Here is a 25,688-nt window from a genome sequence, read left to right as displayed (position 1 = left end):
TATTTCTTTTTCAAAAGCAAATCTTTAAAAAAAAATAAAATAAGGAATTCAATGGGAACCGACCCAGGCCCAAGAGCCATTCATTCAAGTAAGCCTCACTGCAGGCAGCGCCCTCCCTGAGGGGGTCCCTCAGCCTGAGTCAGCAGTGCTTTCCTGGGGGCCGCTGACCTTTATGGAAACGCAATCAATAAAGACCCGGCTTCAGTCCACAGCAGGGGGAGGGGACGGTTCTCTTTCCCAAGGATCGTGGCTTTACAACTGGTCCCCGCACGGCTCTCCTGGTGCCCCCGGAGGCGGCTCCATCACAGACAGGGCGCTCAGGCGCGGGCCTTACCTCGCGGAGGCAGGTGTAGATGGGGCAGACGAGCACGCGGAAGGGCTCGCCCGTGCTGCTGCGCATGGTGCCGAACACCTCGCACAGGAAGGTGATGAAGCCCAGCCAGCGCTCCACGTCCTGCTGCTGCAGCGCCTCCCGCACCGTGAAGTCCTTCTGCGGAGGAACAGAGACCGCGTCAGCCTGGCGGGCCGGGCACCCCCCCCCCCCCCCCCTCTGCTGCGGGGCCTGCCGTCTGAGGGCCGGTCCTCGCGTTTTCAAGGACGGGAATGGGTGACCAGGGCCACAGCACCTGTTCTCCGGGGTCTCCGGACTGGGGGCCCCTCAGCCTTGCTCCCCTGACCCCAAGACAGAGGTGGGGGAGTGAGATGAAGGGGAGATGGCACCTGTCCCGGAGTCTTCACGTCCGCCATTCAACTCCCTGTGCCTAACCGCTCTCCCTTTGCGAACCCCCAAATCATGCCCTCCCCGCTCTGCCTGCAAGGGGCCTAGACGATCATGAAAAAATCAGTCATTCATTCATTCTTTTCCTTTTTTTAAGATATATTTTTATTGATTTCTAAGAGGAAGGGAGAGTGAGATAGAAACATCAATGGGGAGAGAGAATCATTGATCAGCTGCCTCCTGTATGCCCCGCACTGGGGATCGAGCCCACAACCTGGGCACGTGCCTTTGACCAGAATCGAACCTGGGACCCTTCAGTCCACAGGCCGATGCTCTATCCACTGAGCCAAACCGCTGGGGCCATTCATTCATTCTTAAAAGTTTTATTGCCCTATCGAGTGCCAGCCATTGCATTAAGGCTAAAACAAGACATGTTAACTCGTAGCTACGATACAAGAAAAGGTCTTAAAAGCCACCGGGGATTGGAACTCACATTTACTGAGCAAGAGAATTTTCATTTTAATTTCAAAGAGAAGAAAAAAATTCTACAAATAGCTGTGAGGGGAAAAAAACAAACCCCTAGATTTCTCACAAAGGAACAACATTGTTGACCTTTTACTTGTACATTTAATGTTAAAATTCAGAGACATTGAGGCAACATCTTCATAAGCTTGAGGATAAAAGAGCACACCCAGCTATGAGTGAAAGCAAGAGGAAGAATCTTACATAAGCAGATGTTTGGGAAAAAAAATCCTACCCACGTGCTTGTCTTAAAACCACGCCCGCCCCCCCCCCCCCCAATCTAAATAATACAGCTGCCATGGAAAACAGTATGGCGATCCTCAAAAATTAAAAATATAATCACAATACGATCCCACAATTCCACTTCTGGAGATATATCCAAAAAAACGGAAAGCAGGGTATTTGCATACCCATGTTCATAGCAGCACTTTGGGCACGAGCCAAGCGGTGGAAGCAACCCAGGTGTTTATCACCGGACGAGTGATACAGAGTGGTCTAGCAGACCATGGGATATCACTCAGCCCTAAGAAGGGAGGGGAGGCTGACACAGGCTACAACACGGGTGAAGTCGGTGAATGAGCCAGTCACAGAAGGACAAATGTTGTGTATTCCAGTACGTACCTAGAGTAGAAACAGAAAGAATGGTGGTTGCCAGGGCGGGGGACGGGGGCTACAGGGAGTTGTTTCATGGGTTCAAGTTTGTGTTTTTGTCAAGTTGAAGAAGTTTTGCAGATGAGTTGCATAACAATGTGACTTATACTTAACATGAATGAACTGTACACTTACCAATGGTTGAGAGATGGTATATTTTATGTTATGTGTTCTTTCTTTTTACCACAATGAAAAATAAATACACCAACTGAGATGTGCTGTAAGGTGTAAAATAGACACTAGTTTTTGAAGACTTAGTATTAAAAAAAGAATGTAAAATGCCTCATATTTTAAAATATTTATTACATGCTAAAAACTTGGATATATGGGGTAAAGTAAAATATACTATTGAATTTAGCACATACTACTGATAAAGCCAGAGGTTAGTTAGAAAATAGAGAAAAATTATATATAAAATCAAGAAATAGAAAATTAGAAATACTAACAAAATATGAAAATAGATATGGAGTAGATAAAAAGAGAAAAACTATTTATAACTCTATGCTGATGATTTGGGAAAATGATGAAATAGGTGATTTAAAAAGATAAATATACCAAACTGTACTAAAAAGAAGAAATAAAAAGTTGGAAAAGACTAAAGGTCATAAAACAAAATGAAAAGTTCTGAAAGAATTAAGAGGTGTCTACATTTATGATTTTTTTTAGGTAAGTTATTCAAACTTTAAAACAATCAGATAATTGCCCTGCTATGCAAATTGACCCAGAACATAGAAAAAGATAAACTTTTCCAGTTCCCTATTACCCAAATCTCATAATGATAGTAAATTTCAAACAAGGAAGTCTGTGGCTGATTTCTCTAATGTGAACAGATGTGAAAGTTCCAAATGAAATACCAACAAACAGATCCACAATAACCAAGTAGATTTTATCCCAGAAAGGCAAAGATGAGTTAGTATCAGGAAACCTGCAAACATAATATCAATGGGCCTGGTTAAAAAACAGCAGAAACATCCATGACCCTTGGAAGGAAGGAGATAAAATGATTTAACATGATTACATGTATGCAAAACCCAAGAGAATTCTCTAATAAAGGTTAGAATTAATAAGAGAGTTTAGGAACTCACTAATGAACTAGTGCTGTATTTAAATGCAAAATTAATACACAGAAGTCTACAGTGTTTCTGTGATAGGTTTAATCAGTGAGATATTTTAATACACAAAAGCTCAGTAAGTAAAACAATATAAAATCTTAAGTGACATCAAGAAATGTACAAGATTTCCATGAAGGAAACTGCAAATTGAACTGAGGTTTAAGAGAAAGTCTGAAACAAGGGAAGAGACACACAGTGTTCCGTAGTGGGTAGACAGCATTGTAAAGACGGTTCAACACCAATTTGTACTCTGTATTCCAATGGGAACTTTGGAAGGTAAGGAGGAATGGAGACTTGAAAAAAATTATCTTGAAAGTACTTGGAGAGTAACAGGGGAGATAGCTAAAAACAAAACAAAACAAAACAAAACAAAACAAAACAAAGTTGTAAGGAGTTGTATTTCTTTTCACCTATCCGAACCTTTAATAATTAAGAGGGTGTGGAACTGACCTAAGAATGGACAGCTAGATCGGACAGCCTAGAAACAAATTCGGCACCCCTAGGGTTCATCACATGGTCCCCGAAGGACCACAAATCAGTGGCAAAGGAAACATTCTTCACTGGAGCCACGGTGCAGAGACACTGTCTAAGTGTGCGAGGGTGGGGGGAGAGGATAATTTAGTCTCCCTTCACACTGGGCCCTAAGACGGATTCCAGATGGAATAAAGAGGTAAATGCGGTTGTTTGTTTTTAAAGGACAAATCATAAGAACTTGAGATTGAGTATTTATCAAATTTCTGGATAAAGAAGGGATTTTTATATTAATTAACACAACAGAGGAATGCATCAAAATAGTATAAACACTCTTAGAAGGCAATAATATTCTGCAATAATGTGACAAAGGGTAAGGGTAAAGGGCATTCAAAGATAATTCATATGTCAAAAAATTAATTAAATCTCTGTAGCGATTGAATGAAAGTCGCCTCCCCCCCCCCCCCCACTGTATTAGCAAAGCTGAAAACTGATCACTGCCCATGCTGGTAAGGATGCAGTGAGACAGGAACTCTTGTGGATGGGGAGTGTAAATCAGTAGCACTTTCCCAAAAAATCTTAAAGTAAGCTTTAAAGGTGTTCTTATTGTTTGACCCAGTAATTGCACTTCTGGGTAATTAGCACAAGGAAATAATTAAAAATAACAGGAAAAATAAGCTTAATGCACACAATAATTCAACAACGTAAGTATCCAAAAATAGGGGAGTGATAAAGTAGATGATGACTCATGCACCCATTAAAAATTATGTTTGTGGCCCTGGCCAGTGTGGCTCAGTTGATTGGAGCATCATCCTGTACAACAAAAGGTAGGGTTCGGTTCCTGGTCAGGGCACATATCCAGGTTACAGGTTTGATCCCCAGTTGGGGGGCGCATGCGGGGGGTGGGGTGGGACAACTGATTGATGTTTCTCTCTCACATCAATGTCTCTCTCTCTCCCCCTTCCTCTCTTTAAAAATCAATAAAAATATTTAAAAAATTATGTTTATGAAAAGTTTATAATTGTATGGGAAATGGCTATCGAATGAATGATAAGTTTAAAAAAAAGCAAAAGCAAAATTGTATGTACTATATAATCTTATCCATGAATACATTTTTGCAAAAAGATGAGGAATAGCAAGTGTTAACAGTTAGTGGTTTCTCAATAGAGGAATTGTGGATGATCTTTAATTTTTATTATTTTCTGCATTTCTTTGCTCTTCTGTGAACATATCTTTTTATAGTCAGAAAAACAGGCTAGTGAAAAAGAAATTGGCAGGTTGTGACCCTTATCCTCAGCTTTTTAAACGAGGGCAGCGAAACTCTTAGAGTGTGATCTGCCAGCTGGTGGCGATTCTCACTGAAGGGGTGGCGAAATGGGCTGCGAACATGCCAGCCAAGAGGCCACCAAAACCAGCCTATGTGTCTCCTCTGGGCACATACAGCGCAGGCTGCCAGCTTTTCCTCTGGAACAGGGAGCTCTTTTCTGCCAACCCAAACCGGCCGTCCCCTGGGTCCCAGCTCCGCTTCAAACTCAGCCTCTTGCCTCCAGAACCAGCAAGGGGCCTCAGATTGGTGGCAGCCATTTCAAAGTCTGGTACTTGGCTCCAGCTTCTCATCAGACTGGCAGGCTCCCTCCCAGCAACCCCTAGTGCCGTTCCCCAAACTTTAAGGCTACCATTTAAGCCCCGTTTCCTGCCTAAAACTATTTATTGACGTATTGCTATTTCCTGCACTGGCCACATCAATAAGCCCTGAAAGCCATTCAGTGTCTCAGGTTTCTCAAGGCATTCTGGGAAATTCTTCCTGCTCTGGATAACCGCATGAACTCTGGCATGATAGAGTCCTGTGGTCAAGCCAAAAACAGCTGCAACCCAGGCAGAGGGGAAAACACCCCCCGCCCGGCGGGGCCAGCAGCCACGCGGGAGACGCTGCCCGAGAGAAGGGAGGGTGAAGGCACAAGGATCAGCTTCTGAAACCTCCTGAAGCGGATGCACAGTGCAGCCAATCCCTGCAAACTCACCACCATCCCCTTCTCCCTTTAAGACAAATGATCAGGGAACTCTGCCCATCCACACTCCACATCCCTGGTGACTCCGGTCGGTTTCTGTGCAGAGAGGTGGCCGCTGCCATGGCCCCGGTGGGAGGAGAAAGGACGTTCCTTTTTCCCTGAGAAGCGGGGGTGGGGTGGTAGAGGGGTGGGTACTGGGGAGCTGGTCATGGCCCAGCTGCAACGAGTGGGTGCCAGTCTTTCTTCTCCCAGATCACTGGCTGGAAGGCTTAAAAAGCATGTTTGACAGAATTTTTTATAACTTTCAAATAGAAGGTGCTCTACTTATTTGGCTCAAACGCTCCCTTCCTGTGGGTTTCCGCTCCAACACCAGCTCCTCGGGGAGGCCGCGCCTCACCGCCCCTCTGGAAGAGAGGCCCCACCTCACGACCCAGACCCTCCGCCTGTTCCTCCCGGCCCTCATCCCCTGCATCAGGTGCCGCATTTGTTGCGGCTTTGACTCTTCCCTAGAAAGGAAGTTCCACCGGGTCAGGGATGGTGCGTGTCTCTCGTCATCACCACGCACGCCCCCTAGAGTGGAACCCGGTTCCCACTAGGTGGCCAGTACCATGCAGGACTGGGTGGGTGAACGGTCCATCATAAGCAGCCAGACATCTCTGCTCAAGAGGCCGCCCTGTTCAAAGGAAACAGGCTGCGGACACGCTTTGAGAGCAGAGGGTCCGTAGGCTTGTCGGCTTCACCTTTTCTTTCATTTGTGGCTCTCGTTTCACTCCCCACGTATTCTTCCCACCTACTCTGTGCCATCCTTGTACGTCTGCTTCATTTTGGTGGGTGACATTTTTGCCAGAGGGTGAGCTTCCTTTGCTTACTTGGGACTAGTTTTCCCTTCCAAGGTTGAGTCAAGGAAGGCCTGGAGACCCTCGAGCCGACGAATCTCCCCTGGCCCAAGAGAGGACCCGAGTGTGCCGGTTCCTGTCCCTGCCTGGGGCCTCTGGGCTCCAGGGGACGCCTGCGAATCCTTATGGAGAAGGATCAGTGATGCTAAGACACCTCAAGTTGGGTTCTGTGACTTGGGACCAAAGAGAACTGACCAGTGCGGCAGCAGGCCTCTCTTCTGATGACCTGATGGATCCCTGGGCCCCACGGGAGGATGGAAGGGGCTGAGAGACTTCTGGCTGAGCAGAGCCGGAGGCGGGAGAGGAAAGAAGGGTGAAAGGGCTCAGCATCTGCGTCCTGGGCAGTGCTCCTTGGGCAGCAGCCCACGGGCCCTGCCTCTCACACACCCACTCAGGCCGCATCATGGAAGTATGACCCAGGGAGTGGGGAGAGCTGATGACCCAGGTCTTGGCATCCCTCTGACCAGGTCAGACAGACATCCTTGGCTTTAAGGAGTGACAGGTGTGGTGTACCTGGCGCACAGTAGGTGTTTAGCAAGTGACAGAGAGACCTCCTGGTCATTGTATCCTGTGTCAATCTGGCCACCCAAGCCAGCCTCAGACCTGGCCACCCCCTCCTCCTGGCAGGCCGTGTGTGTGCAGCCCCAGCCAAGGGGCACGCCCGCCAGGCTGGACTCACAGCTGGCCATCACGCCACATTGTGGCCACAGCTGCCAGGCTTGGCTCAGTCCAGCTGGGCCCTGAGGCCTGGCCCTGGGGTTCAGCCACACCTTGGTTCTGGAATAGCGGGAGGCTGACCTAGAGGCCACTCCAGCCCTGGCAATCATTTGCTGTGGCTCCCTGTCGTGTCTGGAGGGAGAAGGCACCTCAGAGGCTGGTGTGAGCATGAGACTGGCTGCTTGCCTTGAGCTCTGATGTCCCCTGGGTCCTGCACTGCTCCTTGCCTTTGGGCATGTTCTTTTCCACTTCAGTATCCCTGACCTGCCCCCCATGGCCCAGACACCTGCCCACATAATGCCAAAGCCCTCCCCACTCCACCGCTTCACTCCGCTCTGCCCCCTCCCCCAACACTGTTTGCATTCTCGGCCGTGAGAGAATCCCTCTGGAGATGGGCTTCCCATATGATTTACCAGACCCAGTGGGCCCTCTGACAGATCCCTAGACCACAGACAGAGACAAGAGCCGCCCACTGCAAACCCAGGCCCTCCAGTGTGGCTTTCCCACCCGCCTGATACTCTCCTGAGCTGCATGTCTAATTCCCTACGTGCCGGGGGTGACTCCTGCTCTTCGAGTCCCACCAAAAAGAATAAGGAGAGAGAGTGACATTATGCTGATGATCTTGAATCTGCTGGAACCAACAGCCATGAAAATCATGCCCCCAATGCCAACGCTTTAATTATTATTAATAAAAAAAAAAATCACCGGGGATGTTCTCGGCGACTAATGGTTCATGCATGGCCCTGTGGCTGAGAACGCCTTCTCCCTGGCTCCAGGTCACACCATGGCTGGAAACCCCCATCAGCCACTTCCAGTTGAATCTAGACTATTCTGGAGACATTTTCCAAGCTTCCCAGGATGTGAGCGCTCAGAACATTTCTGAGATGGCAAATTCAGGTCAGGTAAGCTCAGCTCTGCTGATCTGTGTGTGGGAGGGCGGGGCGAGGGGGGGGGGAGCACTGGGATGCAGTGGGGCGAAGCTGCAAAGTCAGTGGGAATTCTGTCTCACACTTATGCAGGCGTGAAGCCTCCTTCTCAGCACGGGCAGCTGGCACCTGCTGTGGCTGTGGCCTTGAAAAGCCCTCGGAAGAGACTGACGCTTACCTTTTAGCCTGAGCAGGAAGGAAGGACTGGGCTGCCCGATTCATTTCGCCCCAGGAAGACCCTGCAGGGACCACTTGCCAGGGACAGGCGAGTGGGGAGCACTGAAGCCCACAGACCGGGGGCAGCTCTCAGTAACCGGACAGTAGACTGTGCGGGTGTGGCGCCGTGGCCTCACCTGCTGCTTGCCTGCTTTGGGCGATACAATGCCACCTACATTTACACAGCACCTTCTCCCGCCGCCCCCGCCCCCGGCATGCCTCCCAGCGGTACTGATCTATCCCACAGGGCATCTCACACTGCAGGACAAGGTCTCGGGATCTGACCAGCCTTCCGAAGCGGATAGAGCTCAAACCCAGGTCTCTGACTCTGCTTCTGATGCCCTTTCTCCAGCAAAATGTCTGTTACCCGGGTGTCCTGTTTGAAAGGCCCACCTGGAGATAGGATAGCTGCCTGCCTCCTCCCTGCAGGCCCCCCAGGCCAGTGAGCCCAGCTGTCAGTTCTGCACAACTGGAACTCCTCCCTGCCTGGTGGCCATCCGCCCAGAGTGGCTGTGGGCTCGGAGGCAGGTATTCACCAGGGTCTGGCCCCACACAGGTAGGTGTAATCCATTCTACAGATCTCTCTGTGGGGAGGGAGAGTGTGGTCACTATGGCCTCAGCTCAAGGAGCAAGAAGAAAGGGCCCGGGGCTGTCTGTGACTCTGTGTCCTCATCTGTAAAATGGGAAGAGACTATTTGACCTGCACAGGGTCAACGGGGAGATGGGGTGATGAAACAGAGGCGAGCATCCTCCTAAATAGAAAAGGGTTCCTGTGGCCCCGTCCTGCAATTTGACAAACGAGGTATACAGTGGACAAGTGTCCTGCCCAGGCTTTTCCATGTGAGTAAGTGGGAGCTGAGGCCAGAATCCAGCTTGTCCAGCTTCCCGGAGATGCCTGGAGTCTGCTCCCAGAGTTACTGCCTGGTCAGGTTCTACCGAGAGGGTCAGGGCACCTCCTCCAGGCAGCAAGTCTGTCTGGGATCCCACAGCTCGGGGCCAGGCCCGCAGGCCATGCTCTGGAAGCAATCGGAAACTGAAGGCTTATGAAATCCCGCTCTCAATGAGTAGCCCCATTACTTCTGAGGCCGTCTGGAAAGCTGGTGGTAAAAATAGATGATTACACAGGCGTTATTAAACTATTTATAGAATTTGAGAAAACCCCTTGAAATGCTCACGAAAAGATTTGGCCTATAATGGGGATTCCAGAATGACTCAGCCTAAAGCCCAAATCTACCCCTGACTTTGAACCTTGCTATAGATGAAGTCTTCAAAAGTCACATTAGCATTTATAGGTCATTATTCCTCAGGGAAGCTGTAACGGGGGAGCTCACATCTTTTATCAAGCTGTACCCCAGAACGTGTTCTGAACGATAGTTAAGAAACAGCCCTGGGTGGTGCACGTGGTCGGGGGCTGGGAGAGAGGAGGACTTAAGGCCCCGTGGGCTCGGGGAAGGCCATAACGCGCATCTGTGAAATGGGGATCCTGCCTGCTGCCCTGCCTCTGGGGAACATATGTGGATATATACGTAAAAGCGAAGGTCATGCCTGTTCTTTTCTCCAAAGACATGCATGGAAGCTGTTTGCATGTCTCCGTCTGAATGGGCCCGCTATTACAACATGCCATTCCATTTGGTCCTCCCCATCTGGACTTGACATCGGCGCCGTGCCCAGTGCCTCAGGGGAGGGGTTGGCTCTGAAGGAAGTACTCAGGCCCTCTCGGTGAGCGGTGAGCTCCAGGCTGCAGACCAGATGGCCCTCATGTTGCTCTAAGGAGCCTCGGGTCACCTGTGGGGGTGGCTGGCGGGCAGTGGGTGGGCAGAGGCTTAGCGTGCCTTGATTCCGGGCAGAGCCCCACTGCAGGGTCAGTTTCACATGGCTGAGGACATGCCCGAAATCGAGTTTAGAAAAAATAGCTCTGCTGCTGAAATCGATGTTTGGAAGCCACAGGTGTTGTCGTGAGCACGCACCGTGGTCTCAGACGCCAGACAGGGCTGCATGATCTGACTCGCACCCAGCCTCGGAACCGGGCAACCCCCAAGCTCTCCCACAGTCTTCCATTCTCCATGTAGGAAAGGGTGATAGGGCTGTTCACCGTGAGAATGACAGTCGCCAGGCCAGAGGAGACACTCCTGCTTCCCTGGCCTTTCCAAGTCGGGGACCAAGGACATCCATGCCAGGTGTGCTGGGGAGTCTGTCTGACCTCCCCCACTTGGCCAGTGCGTGGCAGGAGTCAGAGCCAGGCAAGGGTGATGGTACCCCTGAAGAGAGAAGGGAGAAACGTGGGTGGTGCTGATGACAGGTGACTGAACCGGAGCTGGCAACAAGGGTGGGGGGGTCCTCTACCAGGAGCTGATGTGCTGCCTAGCAAGAATCTCACAAGGTATTTCATTTCCCGGCTAGACTGGAAGCCTGTTGATGTCCTTCTCTGTTCTTTGCCTCCCTCATGTATCTGGCAGAAAGTAGAGCTGGGTATAAAACAGCGGTGTGGGGACTCTTGTTGACTGGATTTGAGAGGAAGACTTCAAGATATTTCTGATGCGGGGGGTGCTCACAGAACTGGTGGAAGAATTGGGGAAGAAAAGTCCATCTTGTTTCCAAGCATACCAAGGGGCCCCCCGCCACCGCACTGAGCTTCGCTCACCAGGGCCTGGGGACACCTTCCCCTGGCCCTTGAGAAGCTGGCCCACATGCTCATCCTTCAAGCTCCCGGACTTGTCTTCCCTCCCAGAGGCCTCCACTCTGGCTCCTGTCCACCACGGTATCTCGGTCACTCTTCGTCATAGCACGCACCGAATTTGGAAGGACACACGTGATGGTGTGTGTGCTCAGTGATGGCCTCTCCCACTCGGGCCGCAAGTGCCATGGGGGCAGGGGAAGTGTGTCTGTTTATTCACCAACACACACCCAGCGACTAGGACACAGTGAGTTCTCCGCGAGTATTTGCTGGGTTAACCGAATAAATAAAGGGGGGACTCTGAGGTGAGGGCAGTCCTAGGGAGGAAATACCGTTAAGTCTCGGGGTCAGGCGTCTTCTGGTCCCTCTCCTCATAGGTGACCTCCCTGCTCGACCTGAGCTTGGCCTCGGAATAAGGTCAGAGAGGGCACGAGCAGAGATGATTCTGGACTGGGCTGTAAAAGGCAGTTTTGTGTGTGTTTTTTTTTTAAGGAAAAAGGGTGGATGCTAGGATGAGAATGGCTCCTCATCAATATGGAATCCGACACAACTCAAGAGAGAAGAGGGAGCTCTGAGATTGTAAAGGGGTGTGTTGTCCTTAGTACGAGGGTCCATACTGGCCATGTGGGGTATGTGGCCTTGGGCACACTGTTCACCTCACTGGGCCTCAGTTTGGTCATCCACAAAATGGGGCTGATGACACATGTCCCATCAGGCCCAGGACTGGTGGGAAGACTGAACGAGGCGATGGATAGGAAATCATCTGCTCTCCAAGACCGGGCACCTGGTCTGGATGGATGGATACCATCCCTTGTTCATCAGCCCCGTAAAATCCAGCTCCATCCTGACCTTGCACAAGACAGGCGATCCAACAGACACTTCCTAGCCTGATCCCTGTGACTCAGAGCTGCCAGCCAGCACGGTCACTTCCCCTCCATTGACCAGTGTCCACTATGACGTCACAGGCTGGGTGGTGGGAGAAGGAGCCAGCAGCTAGAGCAGGTTTGTCTAGTCTCAGCATCATGGACATTTTGGGCTGGATTATTCTTTCTTGTGGGGGGGGGCTGCTCGGTGCACTAAAGGTCTCCACCCTCTCGATGCCAGTTGCAGCCCCCGACTCTCACCTCCCGTGGTGGAAACCAAAAGCATCTCCTGACCTTTCCAAATATCTGCGGGGGGCACAGTCACTGCCAGGGGAGAGCCACGGCCTAGAGCCACCAGCTCCCACTCCTGTCCCCCGGGGAGCACTTCTTAGAACACAGCAAGACGCGGGCACTCGAATAACACCGGGACCAGTGCAGTGAGGGGCTCTACTGTAGGCCTATGAGGGGCGCCCCGGAACTGTCTTTAGGAACCTGAGGGCCTCGTAGGCCACACACCTGCACACCAAGCAGCTGCCTTCCCGGGCCCGGCACGGAGCTGGTGCTCACCCAGCACACAGCGGGTCAGTGTCCACCACCTGTGCCTCCGTCCGACCCGGACTGCGGCCGTTTTCCCTCTGGTGGGTTTCAGACGCAGAATGACGGCTTTTAAAAACAGCGTGAGCCCTTCTGTCTGATGGTCCCCAAATCCAAAGGGTAACAGTAAAGCGTGGGCTCTGGGACGGACGGCTCTGTGCCTAAGCTGTGAGGTCAGCACCATGAGCAAATACTCTTCCATCAGTCTGGCTGTATTTTTAAATGCGCACAGCTTAGCACACTTAACACTACTTATTTGGGGTACCTGGGACAACAGCTAATTCAGCTGCATTTACCAGATGACACTGACACATGCCTCCCACTCCGTGTCCCCAGATAAAAATAACGGCCAGCTTGCTCACAGCTCTGCAGGGAGGAAGAGCAGGAAAGCGGGAGGGACCCACGGTGTTTGGCACCTTCTCACCCCCCCCCCCCGTTGGCCCCCTGGGGCGCTGGCTCTGCCGCGGGCAGAGGAAGTGTTACCGCGATGTTCTCACTGTGAGAGGCACGGAGAGGCCCGAGTGGTCTCCCTTCGCGTGCCACGGGCTCTGCCCACCACAGAAGGCTCTGCTGCCTCGGAAAGCACCCGAAGGGGGTACAGAGAGCACCATGCGGGCGTGGGCGACCATCTGGCCTGCTGACCCCCATCTAGAGAAGGGTCAGACGACGTACCTTACAGCCTCTCACAGAGACTGAGATCCAAAGGCCTGATTCCCATCCCGTAGCGGGGAGGCCTGGAAGCTTCCGCAGGCCTGGAAGCCAGAGCCTCAGGGGAGTGACCCCAAAGGCCCCCTCTGCCTCTGAGCACCTCCCCCAGCATGCCCCAGTGTCGGGCTTGCCTCATCGGCATCACACCTTCCATAAGGCTCTGTTTGTCCAGCACCTCCCCAGATAACCACAGGGTGAAACATCAACTACAAATCAACCACCGCCGTTCAAGTGACCGGAAACTTCCCGTCTATGAGAAAGACAGGCCTAACCCTTCCTCCCTCCCTGCTTGCCTCCCTCCCTCCCTCCCTCCCTCCCTCCCTGCCTGCCTCCTTCCCTCGCTCCCTTCAGCATCCCTCCCTCCTTCCCTCCATGCACAGATGTTTGTGGGGGCACTTCTCTGTCAGGTGCTGGTTCTAATGCAACATACACAGAATCCGTGCCTCTCCCCTTCTATCGCCCCCCTCAATCCCTGCACCCACAGGTGTTTGTGGGTCTACTCTCCGTCAGACACTGACTCTAATGCGGCCTCCAGGGGCCTGGGGGAAGGAACATCGAGCCTGCGTCCGGAGCTCTGCTGAACAGTCAGGGAGACCTACCGGGTCCGACCGACTCCGGGTCTGACAGGCACCCCCAGAGGGCATCGGCTTCAATTCCGCCTGCTTTCAATCAGCCTAGCTGGATGGTGAGGCTGTCCTAGTTTTACAGCTATTCTAGGAAGACTGCCCCAAACTTCTCTCCCTCTGCTTCCAAGTGTTCTCTCTACCCACCACCCTTAGCAGTTGGCTACTGAACGGTCACCCCTGGTCCAGCGAGAGCCCCTTCTCAGGGACCACCGGCCAATGCCCACCTCCTCCCCACCTTGGGGGGGCCTCCTGGGGTCAGGGGTTGCATGCCCCAGTGTCGGGCTTGCCTCATTGGCATCACACCTCATTGGCATAACCACAGGGTGAAACATCAACTACAAATCAACCACCACCGTTCAAGTGACCGGAAACTTCCCGTCTATGAGAAAGACAGGCCTAACCCCCTGGAGTGGAGCCAGGGACTTTAGCTCTTGAGTCTAGGTGTCCTTCCCTTCACCCTGTCTTTCCATCACGGCTGTGCTAGGATGCCGGCTGGTTCCTTGCCCGACACGACTTAAGACGGACCGTTGGAAAGCTCACCCCAGCCTTCAGCTTTTTTTTAAAACATATTTTATTGATTTTTCACAGAGAGGAAGAGAGAGGGATAGAGAGTTAGAAACATCGATGAGAGAGAAACATTGATCAGCTGCCTCTTGCACACCCCCTACTAGGGATGTGCCCGCAACCAAGGTACATGCCCTTGACCGGAATCGAACCTGGGACCCTTGAGTCCGCAGGCCGACGCTCTATCCACTGAGCCAAACCGGTTTCGGCAGCAGCCTTCAGCTTTCTGCCTGCCTGGGAGGGACACATCTGTTGAAGGGGCAGCAACAGCTGTGAGAGGTGCTCTCCGTGGGTCTCTAGGAGGAAGGAGCTGGGAGCAGGGACCGAACTGGGGACGGGAGCGGGGAAAATGGGGTAGGGCGCCTGTGGCAGCTCTGGGGGGGGCTGACAGCCACCCTTGGGCCACGAGTCAGCAGGCCCAAAGGATCCCGAGGTGTACAGGTGCCACCCTCTCTCCTTGGTGATGGGGCGGGAGAGGAGGAAGAGAAGACCCTCAAGTCTGCTCAATGGCTAGCGCCCACGGCCAGTACTGTAACAGGCGCGGGTGGCGGGAGCCCGAGGCTTCTGCTCTGCGAGGCTGGGCGGGGTCGGCCATGGCCAACTGGGGGTCAGGCTCTTCTCACAGCCCTTCCTCGTTTTCGTGAGGGCGTGGCTGGGCCCCGCGGCGCTCACACCTAATACCAGCGGGGCCGGCTGGCAGTGCACGTCGCCACGGTGCCTGCCCGGGCCTTTCCAGTGACCTCAGACAAGTATTTAGGAGCAGTTTTTAGAGGAAGTAGGTAAATGAAGAGGAACTCCAGCCACGCTAAGTATTAAAGAGAACAGGGAGGGGGCGGGGGGTCCCCGGGCTGCCGGGGGAGCCTGTGGCCACACTGGGCATGCCAACCCCCTCCACGGCGTTCTGTTTACTGGGAGATCGTCATGGAGGCAGGAAACATTCTGTCAGGAATACCGAGCACAAAATATAGTGGGCGCTAAATCCTTAGTCTTATTGGCACCACCTCCAGAAGCCCGCGTTGTAGATGGTGTGGGGAAAAGGCCTGGGTTATATAAAGAAGCACGGAGCAAAGACAGCCGCAGGCGCCCATCCCAGGCGCTCGGTCAGTTTTCCGGAAGCTGAAACTCAAGCCTCACCGAGGAACGAAATGAGAGAATGACACCGTTTTCCCATGAACCGTCCAGAGGTTTGGGGGTGACGGGGCTGTGGCCTGCCCCTCCCTGCTTCCCTATAGTGGGAGTCGCCGTGTTTGTGAGCACAGTCCATCGCCTCCCGCGAGCAGGACCCTGGGAGGCGTGCGGGGGCCCGCAGGCTGTCCCCTCCGCGTGGCCTGCGGTGACATGGGGGCTATGGCACCGGGCATCGGTCACCCGGTCATGGCTCTGGACAACTGAGAACACAGGTTCTGCTCTAAAGCAAGTGGCCCTTTCACCATCTACCTTCCTTCCCTGCGGGCGCCTCGGGCTCTTGGCTTTAAATGCCACCTGACGGCGCTCAGCGGTTTCTCTCTATCCACATGGCCCTCCGAACGCCAGACTCCACCGCCCCATCGACACGCCCAACAGAGAGCTCCTGGTCCTACCTCCACACTTGCTGCTCCCGCACTGTCCGCCCCAACTCTGTGGGTGGCAGCCCCTTTTCCAGCTGTCCAGGCCCCAAACCTGGGATCATCCTCGACTCCAACAGCCTCTCCTGCACCCACATCCCATCCTTCTGCAAACCCTGTTAGTGCTTCCGTCGAAGCTGATCCAGACTCGGATCTGTGTCTCCACCGTCATCGATTCGCCACCAGCCCTCACTCAGACTCCCCTAAAGGCTTCAGGCTGGCCTCCTGCATCGACCCCACCCTTTCAGACTCCTCAGCCTGTGTGATCCTATGAAAACAAAGCCTCCCTGCTCAATACCCTCTGGAAGCAGATGCGACCTCCTCACAACGCCTGTAGGTCCCTGCACAAGGTGGGCCCTGCCATGGCTCTGATCTGACATCCCCTTATAATCCCCCAGCTCCTCCCCTCACACCCCGGCCTCCCTGCTCTTCCTCCACGAGGCAGGCACACTCCTGTTTCCCTCTGCCTGGCATGTGCCCCCCGTGTTGCATAACTCACTCCTTCATGTCCATCCAAAGGTCACCTTGGTGAGCCCTTTCCCAATCATCCTATTTAACACTGGACCCTGACATGGCCCGCTTCCTCGCCCCCACAGTCTTTACGTAATTTACTTACTGACTAATCTATTGCTTGGTGTTCATCACCCTTCCTCAGCAGAATGGAAGGCTGAGGGGAGCAAGCTGTTTAGTCCATTTTGGTCACTGCTGAGTCCCACCTGAGCCCTGGGCCCAGCCCAGTGCCTGGAACACAGTAGGCCCTTAGTAAGTAATTGTTGAATGTTGAATGAATGAAGTTGCCTAAATTTTATTAGGGAGACAGGAACAGCTCTGTGCAATGAGGCTCAGAACACCCGGGAGCAAAAGCCAAGGGCCCAGTGAGGGCTCGGATGGACCACAGCAACTCAGGAGAGAGACCAGAGAAGGCGCCAAGGAGAGAGGATTCTGGGGGAAATGGATGGGATACAAACAGGACCAGCTGGACCCAGAGAAGACACTCCGTAGATAAGTCGGAGGAGGACAAAGCCACAACAACAAAAGCTACAAGGAAGACAGCGACGGGCTGCTGGGAGGACCCAGGAGAGGCTGAAATCAGTCTTCATCAGCCTCTCCCCTCCTTTCCCTGGGTCATGGTGGCCCTGCCTGTCGGTTCCAGAACTCGCCTTTCTCCTACAGAATGAAGAAAAGGAGCAAGGAAGGAAATGAAGTAAAGCCAGAAACCAGCTGGAAAGATCCCTGGGCTGAGGTTTTAATGGGATCACTTGGGCTGCAGCGCGTTGAGAATATTCTGAAAGGGTGGGGCAGACGCAGGGAGGCCAGCCTGAGGCTCCTGGGGGAGTCGACGTGAGGGCTGGTGGGGAATCAGTAGGGGGGATGGGCAGGTCAGAGTCTGGATGGCCGTAGAAGGAAGAGCTAACAGGACTTGCCCAAGGATAGGATGCGGGTGTGGGAGAGAAAGCTGGAGTCCAGGAAGGCCCTGTCTTACTGTAGGGCCTTGGGGAAATCCTGATCCCTCTCAGGCCTCAGTGTTCCCATGGGCCCAGAGTGTGGCTCTCACAGGCTGACCAGCCGGAATGCAGAAGACAGAGGAGCTACCTGTGGACAGGGACAGGTGTCTATCCTTCAGACGGCGTTGGCCCTCTCCTGGCTGTGCCTTTGTGTGTAAGGCTTGTACAGCGCCTTCCCCTTTGCCCCCAGGTCTGCTCAGACCTCAAAGACAAAGACGTGACATTCCTGGGAGGTTTGTTCCAGGAGCCCAGACTCTCCTGGGCAGATGGCGTGTGGAGAAGACAGGTGCAGGGCCAGAGGGGAACGGGGACGGGGGAGCTGGTTGGAGGAGAGCCCAAGGCCCTCCCGAAGGAGAAGGTATTATTGGGAACACTAGGAGGTGGGCCAGCTCGCAGCCACCGGGAGGACGTGTTTCCCCGCACAGGCAAGGCCTGTGACGTGCCTCTCCGATTTCCAGGGTGGCGGCTGGAGGCGCCCTTGGCTCCAGCCGGGCGGGGTCTGAAGTGGGAACTTCAGAGCTGGACTTGGCTGCATTCCTCTGAAATCCCCGGCCTCTGAGAATGAAAGCTGCCGGTCACGTCCTCCCCTTGCACGTCGGCTCCTCCGTGGGAGCTGGCCCCGAGCCCCAGGAGCCGAGGCAGGCCTCCCGCTCCCGGCGCGTTCTCAGTCTTTCAGGAAATGTCTCCAGGCCCGGTGGGTACGTGTATCCGGGAGGTGAGGAGGAGGTGGCTGAGCTGGGCCTGGGCCAGAGGGCTCTGTGGGGTGTCCTGTTAGACTTGGCAGCCTGCCCTATGGTGACTCCAGCTTGCTAGTTGTCCCCTACCCACAATGCCCCCCTGGAGAAACAGCCTTCGTTTCCCAAGGCCACAAGCAGCACCTTCGAAGGTCCTTGCCATCAGAGCGTCACCCATTCACACTCCCCATCTGCCGAAACTTCCTCTATAGTTAACCTTGGGCTAGGCGACCCGTGGGCCAGCGACTTCCTCAGTCTGGGTCTCGGAAAAGGAGGGGCTGGACTCAAGCCCTTGGGTCCTCAGCCCCACATTTCTTCCTTCGGGAGAGGACGTTATCCTTCAAGGCCCACCTCTCCCGACGGGACCATGAGAGCCTGGGAGCAGGAACTGTCCTCATCCCATTTATTTCCCTTCCTGTGACACGTAGTAGACAGCCCTGGGCACTGTAAACAGCCATCCGTGTGAATTATACCCGGTTCTGTTTTTTCATTGCAGTTTGCTGCCCATCTAGCTGAAGACTTTCTTGCCCTGCACCCCTCGGAGCATGTCCCAGTCACACGGCCCTCACCAGATATGGCCACGTGACTATATGTCGTATTTTCCCCACCAAATTAGGAATTCGGACTCAAACCAAGCAACAAGACTGATCTGGGTGGAATGCACCTTATCAGCTTTTGACCTCATTTAATCCTTACAACAGCCCCAGGTAGTGGCACTATCATTAACCCCCTTTTACAGAGGAGGAACGTGGGCCAGAGAGCTTAAAAGTATCCTGCCCAAGGCCAAGCTTGCACGTGCAAAGCTTGTATGCGGCTAAGCTAATACTCACAGCCTGGGGGGTCAGGTCAGGCTGGGGCATCCATACTCTTAACCACAGCCCCACATTCCTGTGGGTCTCTCTCTCTCTCTCTCTCTCTCTCTCTCTCTCTCTCTCTCTCTCTCTCTCTCTCTCTCGATAAATGTCCAGTCTTCCCAACAGAGTTGTAAGCTTCCTGACAGCAAAACCAGCCCCTGATTTACACTTTCAACTTTGTTCTTTTTTCAAGACCCCTTTAATATTCTAGGTCCTTTGTGATTCCAGATATATTTTAGAATCAGCTTGCCAGTTTCTGCCCAAAAAGCCTACTGGGATTTTGAGACTGTGTTGAACCTAGAGATCAATTTGGGAAAAACTGACATCTTAACAGTGTGGAGTCTTTTGATCCATGAACATGGTATGTCCCTGATTTATACTTGATTGTATCTCCCCAGAACTTCACATTAGTGCACATGAGATGAATGGAATCAATACACAATTCCTTGCACTATTATCCCAAACAAAGTCCAGCTGAGTCATTGTCAGTGTTATGAGAGCAAACTGAAGGCTTGCACCAAGCCCTTTACATGTATTTATCGCATCATATAATCCCCCCAGCAACCTTATGGAATATTATCACCCCCCCCTCCCGCACCAACAAGGAAACTGAGGCTTAGAGAGATTCAGAAACTCATTCAAGATCCACAACTAAATGGCATTCTCCTGGGTCTACCCAGTGTCTCCCAGTTGAAGGGCCTGCTGTGGGAAGGTGGGCAGAGGGCCCTTTTGCCCACCCTCAAGTCATCACGCCTGCGTTCCTCTCAGCCTCCCCGGCATCCGTGTCCACGTCGGCCTGTACCTCCAGGAAAATGGAGGGTCGACCCCACCCTGCGCAGCAGTAAAGGGCTCCCTTTTACTTGTCCTATAGGGACCTGTCCATGGGGGGCGAGATTCACTGCTCTGGGGTTTATGGAGACGGCGGTGAGTCCTGTCCCTAGGGTGGTGACATTTCTGCCTCTCCACGCTTGGGAGTCTCATTTACAAAGACTGTGGCTGTACTTTCTGGCTGGCTGTTCCCACGGCTCCCCGAGCTCCTTGAGCTCCCCGAGTTCTTCCTGGCAATGCAGCCACCCAAGGGCAGGTGTGGCGTGGCGGCAGGTGGGGAGCTGGGATGCTCAGGGCAACGGGAGGAATGTCACAGGGCCCACTGTTAGCTCTGAGAGGCCCTCAGGTGCTTCAGGCCATTTATTTATGAGTCTCTGGATCTCTCTAAGCCCCAGTTTCCTTGTTGGTAACGTGGGGATGACACTATTCCATAGGGTTGCTGGGGGGTTCAGGAGCGGAACTGAGGCCAGGGAGGAGAGAGCACGCCCCCAGACCCTGCCTACGAATATGGGACAGAGCGTGAGCTGGAACAGCACCCTGAGCACGGCTGGGCCTAGGCGTCTGCCCCTCCCCGGGGGACACAACTGTGCTATATGAGGACCTCGGAGTGGGGCTCTGTGCCCAAAGCTGGTGTGCCCGGGTCTTTCCTACCCTCCTCCTGAAAAGGGACGACAACAAAAAATCCCGGTTTCTCCTCCTCCAGCCTACAGGTCAGGGGCCAGCCTTCCACTTGTCCCCGTGGGAGTTAGCACTTGGAGACACTGAAAAGGGGGAGCAAGAACGCCAGGTCCTACGAGCTGCTCCCCCAGAGCAGCATTTCAAAGGCAGACGTGCCTGACGCCACCCTCACCTCCTCCGAGATCTGCCCCCCTGGGGAGAGGTGACAGGACAGAGAGCTAAAGACACGGGGCTGCTAGGCCTCCCAGCCCCCAGCTCCCTCACCCTTTCTGGTCTGCCAGCCAGCCCCCTCCAGGGCACGGGGAAGCTGGGCAGGGCGTGGGAGCACTGTGGGGGAGGTTGGGGTGGGGGCAGAGAACATCCAGGAGCCCTTAATCTAAATGGCAAACGTCCTCTGCAAGAAAAGCAGACAGTGTGCAGCCAGATGCACGCCGCCTGGGAGGTGGAATGCGGAACGTGGAGACACACACACACACACACACACACACACACACACTCACACACACTGCCTCCTTCTTCCTTCCCAGGAAGGAGGACACTCAACCAGGAGAGGAGACCAAGAGGCGGGGCTTACTGCAGTCCCCTGTGCGAACCTGGGTGGGGGGCAGCTGTATTTAAGGCCCCCGCGTGGCGGCAGCTAAGGTCTGGAGTTGGGCTGCACAGCTCTGAGTGCAAAACCAACCAGTGGATAGAGAATTATTTGGGAAAAGCCCTGGTGCCTCCCGGCTTTTCTCTTCCCCTCCCTTTTCCTTTCCATACTTAAGGCGTGAACCAATGCGGCCAGCCTGTGCCGAGCCTCACTTCTCCGCCCTCCGGCACAAACAGTCAGGATCCCAGTCACCGGTCTCCGGGCTGCACTGTCACAGCTGTTCCCCCAGAGCCAGGCAAAGGCACGGCTGCTGTCCAGATTCCCCCCCACCTCGCCCTCTCCCCCCGCCTCAATTGTCTGGCAGCCCAAAGTCTTATCTGAAAGGCCCCCTCCCAGGCTGCTGGCTGAACCATATGGGCTGGCTGTGGTCCCCAGCAGGACACAGGCTGAGTGACAGGGTGAGGGAGGAGGCTTAGTGCAGTGCAGGGCGGGAAGGGACTGGGAGGTCATCCGGCCCCTCCACTGCCCCCGAGCAGAAGGCTTTATGGAGTCAGTGGTTGCCTGGGTGAAGGCTGGACGTGGTGGCAATGATCCTGGTGGAGAGAGGGGAAGGCCTCCTGGGCTGGGGTGTGGGCAAGGAGGGAAGACAGCTGTGTCTGGGTCACTCCTCTCCCTTCAGAGTCCCAGGCCTGGACTCCGTGCCCAGGAATTCTGGTCTCTCGCCAAGAGCAGGTGAGGACAGAAGAGAAACCCTGACTCAGGATGGCACCTCCCACCCATTCAGGCCCATGTCACATCTAGTTTCTGCTCAGCACTGGACCACGGCTGACACGAGTCACCGTCCGCACACCTGGGATTTACCAGGTGTTAGCCAGGTGCTAGGCACACGCAGCATCTCATCCAATCCCCATAACAACTCATCATCATCATCCCCATTGTACAGATGAGGACATGGAGGCACGGAGAGATTAGGTCGCTTGTCTGAAGTCGCACAGGGTGGGGAGGGGGGCTGGGATCTGAGCCTGGGCGGGAAGGTAGCTCCTGAGTCCAGCCAGGCTCTTAGACTGCTCACTGCCGTGCCTGGGAGGTGCTAAAAGTATTGGCTGATGGATGCTCAGCTTCAAGCAGAACCAAGCAGCCCACCAGTCCCAACATCAGGGGTTAATTCTGCCTGGTAAGGGGGCTGAATCTTCAGCTTAGATCCCGCCCCCCGACCCCCAACACCAGGAATGAGTCCCCTGTAGAGGAGGAAGACAAATAGGTTTTGGGATGAGGCAGAACCTCCAGGATCCTGGACAAGTTATTCAAACTCTCTGAGCCTCAGCATCATTATGCATAAAACCGGCAGCGTCGCTGTGACAATGACCTTAACCCAGGGAACATCCTAAGGGTATGCCTGGGGCCGTGGCTCTCAACCTTGACTGCAGGTTGGACTCACCCGGGGAGCTCTGGACAATGGTGATGCCCAGGTGCCGCCCCAGAGATGGTGACTCGGGTGGTCTGGGTGCGGCCCGGGCACTGGCATTTCCAGAGCCCCGGGTACGGCCAAGCACACAGTAGAAACCTGGTGAATAGAGGCGGCGGTGGCTGCTGACACCAAGTTCTCTGCTAGTTCACGGCAAAGCCAGGGCCGCAGCCAGGTTCTGAGTCTCAGGCAATCTTTTAAGAAGCCCCCCAAAACTCCTTCCCTTGGGCTTGCTCCCCGGGACGTCTGACTTTCGAAAGCCTTTTGCTCCCGGTGATGGTCCTGGAATTGGGCCAGGCTCCTCGCCCACTTCGGAGGCAATGTGAGCTAGCTGCCGGCCAGCAGGTTTCTGAAGGGTGGCAGGTGTGTGCACGGGCGGAAATGCCCCGCCTCCAGCGTGGAGATGCCAGGGGCCCCCGGAGTGCGGGCACCAGTGGTGGGGCTTCGTGACGCACCGAGGATGCCCGGACCTTCGTGAAAGGGCACCTCAAGTCAGGTTTCTGCAAACTGTTTCTCTGACTGCGTCGTCACTAAGGCCACCAGAGCCGAGTTTAGGTCGGAGCCTGTACGAGTGAGGAAATCAATGTCTATGCACTCCTTCTGCTCTTCTGTGCGCTTTTTCCATAAGAGAAAGAGAGGGAGGGAGGGAGGGAAGGGAGAGAAGGACGGAAGGAGGGAAAAAAGAAAGGAGGGACAAAGGGAGGGAGGGAGGAAGGAAAGAAAAGAGAAATCCACCCCGATGTCTGGAATCGCTGGAACCAAAGGCAAAGCTACCCAGTGTGGGCAGCCCGATGGTCACACAGGCAGCAAATCGCTGAGGGCTGAGAGCTGGTCTCCTTCCGGGGATGACGGGGCGATATGGAACGTGACTACCTCTGAAAGGGAGGGTGACAGCGTGGCTTTCCCTGACCACGTATGCAAGAGGCAGTTCACATGTACATGCACATGTACACGTGTTCACTCTGCCCAAGCATCCTACACTCACGGTGCTGACGCATGTTACACGCAGGGGTCCCTGCAGGCAACTGAGCTGGAAATTCACCGAGTCCCCCTTTCTCGCTTCCATTCAACCGATCACTCAGAGTCAACCCTGACAGCACTCTGAGAACACCCCAACCCTGGGGTCCCACTGCCACCGCCCGAGGGGAAGCTCCAAATCACGCCTCCCCACGTCCGCAGGATAAACTCTTTGGCAGGATAGACATGGTCCTTCCCAAACTGGGTCCAGCCCCCCTCCATCTCTCTGCCCCCAATGCACACGTCCCTCCAGGAACGTCACTTCCTTTCTTCTGTTCGTTGTCCTTCCCTGCTTCTCGCCTTTGCTCATGCTCACGTTTGCCTGGAAAATGCTCCTCTGCTCACGTCTTCACGGTAGGACCAACCCAGCCACCGAGACTCATCCCTTGTATCCCCCTCGCTGAGCCACAGCCTCTGGTGTTCCCAAGTGAGGTCTAGACCCCAGGCGGTCTGTGTGCGCCTCTATTCCGGCACTCAGCATGCTGGCCTGCAGTGACAGGCAGTCTGTGTGCAGGTGCGTCCCGTTATGAGGAACCCCATGGCGGCAGAGGGTCCCTTCCATTTTCCCACTAGCAGGCTTTCTGGCACAGAGAAATGAGTGAGTCTCTATGTGGAAAAGGCCGCTGACCAGTGTGGACAGAGGATGCATGAGAGGGAGAGAGAGAGAGAGAGAGAGGGAGGGAGGGAGGGAGGGAGGAGAGGAGAGAGAGAGAGAGAGAGAGAGAGAGAGAGAGAGAGAGAACTTCTATGAGCAAGTGGGTGAGGTCAGGCAGCCACGTAAGGCTGGTGGGAGTGTGTGCTCACTGGGTGACCGGGTCAACGTTCAAGAGGGCGGGGTGAACATGCTGTGCTCCACTGAAGGCAGCCCGTGCGGCTTCTCTGGGCTCCCCCAGGTCTGCAGGGACGCGGGCAGCCTGGACACTGAATTCCCAGCCGTGCACAGGGACGCGTCTCCAGCTGCGCGTGCAGAGCAGGTGGGGTGGGCTGGAAACCCAAGGTGGGAAGCCACACGTTAGTGTCAGGCTGACACACTCAGCCCAGGCCAGGGCGTGCCCTGTCCCAGCTCCCCGGGTTGCACCCCACTCGCTCGTCAATTCCTGTCACCCAGTGCCAGGGACAGCCGGGTGCCCGGGTGAACTGGGCTGGTCTGGCCATCAACCAGGGCACTGGGCCTGGACTCCAGGATTTCTTGGACCTGTACAATCTGAGGTTTGCCAACGCTTTATTTTGCTAAGGATGTTTTTAAAAAAGCGTTCATCCATCATTTCATGAAAGAAAGGACAATGTAATGCCAAGGTAGTGGGAAGGATGCAGTCTCGGAATAATGGCCAGTCCTTCGCAGACAGGGCAGTTGGCAACCGTTCAGACCAGGCCACAGCCAGCCGCACTGTGCAGCTTGCCCCGCAGACCTGCTGTGCTTCGAGGCCAGCACCCGGGAGCCCCTCGGCCAGGACCCTCTCAGCCCGTCCCCGTGTGGGGGCTCCTGACAGGCCTGCCTCCCGGCTGCTCTTCTCTTCGGCCTGAGGCACTGGCCCTTTGCAGCGAGGAGGGAGGGCAGCATGTGGCGTCCCTCAGTCACGGTCAGGATTCGGGACAGGTACATGTTAAGTGGGGATGAAGGAGAAAACCCTTGGTAAGCTGGGGTGTACTGGAAAGGCGGGCCGGGTAGGGGAGAGGGCCTGTCGGTTAGAGTTCCCCACTTCCCAGTCCCGCCCCTCTCGCTGGCGCGGATTCCCTGGGGCTGGTGGCGTGGTGGCCGGCGGAGGGAGCAGGCAGCAGCTGTCCCACGCCGCAGGCGCTGGGCATTCCTCCTCTAAGTTCCCCACGCACCCCCGGCCTGTTTCTAAGGCGCAGGGAGCCAGCGAGTCTGTGTGGCCCCGCCCACTCAGCCCAGAGGCTCAGAGGAGGGAACCCAAGCCGGAGGGGAGGCCGAGCTGCCGGCCTGTCGCCTCCCAGAGCCCCTGGCACCTGACCTGTGGCCCTCTGGGTGCCCCGAGGGCCTGGGCTGTGGGCCAAGAAAGGAGAGCTGACTGCTGAGAGCACCCCGGGGGTGGGTGGCATTCATGCCCCCTGGGCACTGCGCACTTTAAATAGCTCAGCTTCTCGGCCTAGCAGTCCTGTCACCCCTGCCAGCTCCTTCCTGCTCT

At 54.6% G+C, this 25,688-nt stretch overlaps 1 protein-coding gene across 1 annotated transcript in view; it reads right to left on the bottom strand.

Moving 5' to 3' along the window:
• The window catches only part of CTIF (cap binding complex dependent translation initiation factor), a 232,976-nt gene that overhangs the window by 32,641 nt on the left and 174,647 nt on the right, over positions 1-25,688 (bottom strand). The window contains exon 11 of the mRNA XM_028155629.2: positions 335-490. Within this exon, the coding sequence (XP_028011430.2) occupies positions 335-490 (156 nt within the window). The remainder of the gene's footprint in view (positions 1-334; positions 491-25,688) is intronic.

The sequence above is a fragment of the Eptesicus fuscus genome, chromosome 12, assembly GCF_027574615.1.
Source record: "Eptesicus fuscus isolate TK198812 chromosome 12, DD_ASM_mEF_20220401, whole genome shotgun sequence".
Classification (NCBI taxonomy): domain Eukaryota; kingdom Metazoa; phylum Chordata; class Mammalia; order Chiroptera; family Vespertilionidae; genus Eptesicus; species Eptesicus fuscus.
The sequence above is the reverse complement of the archived record's forward strand: the minus strand, read 5'-3'. Positions and strand labels throughout refer to the sequence as shown.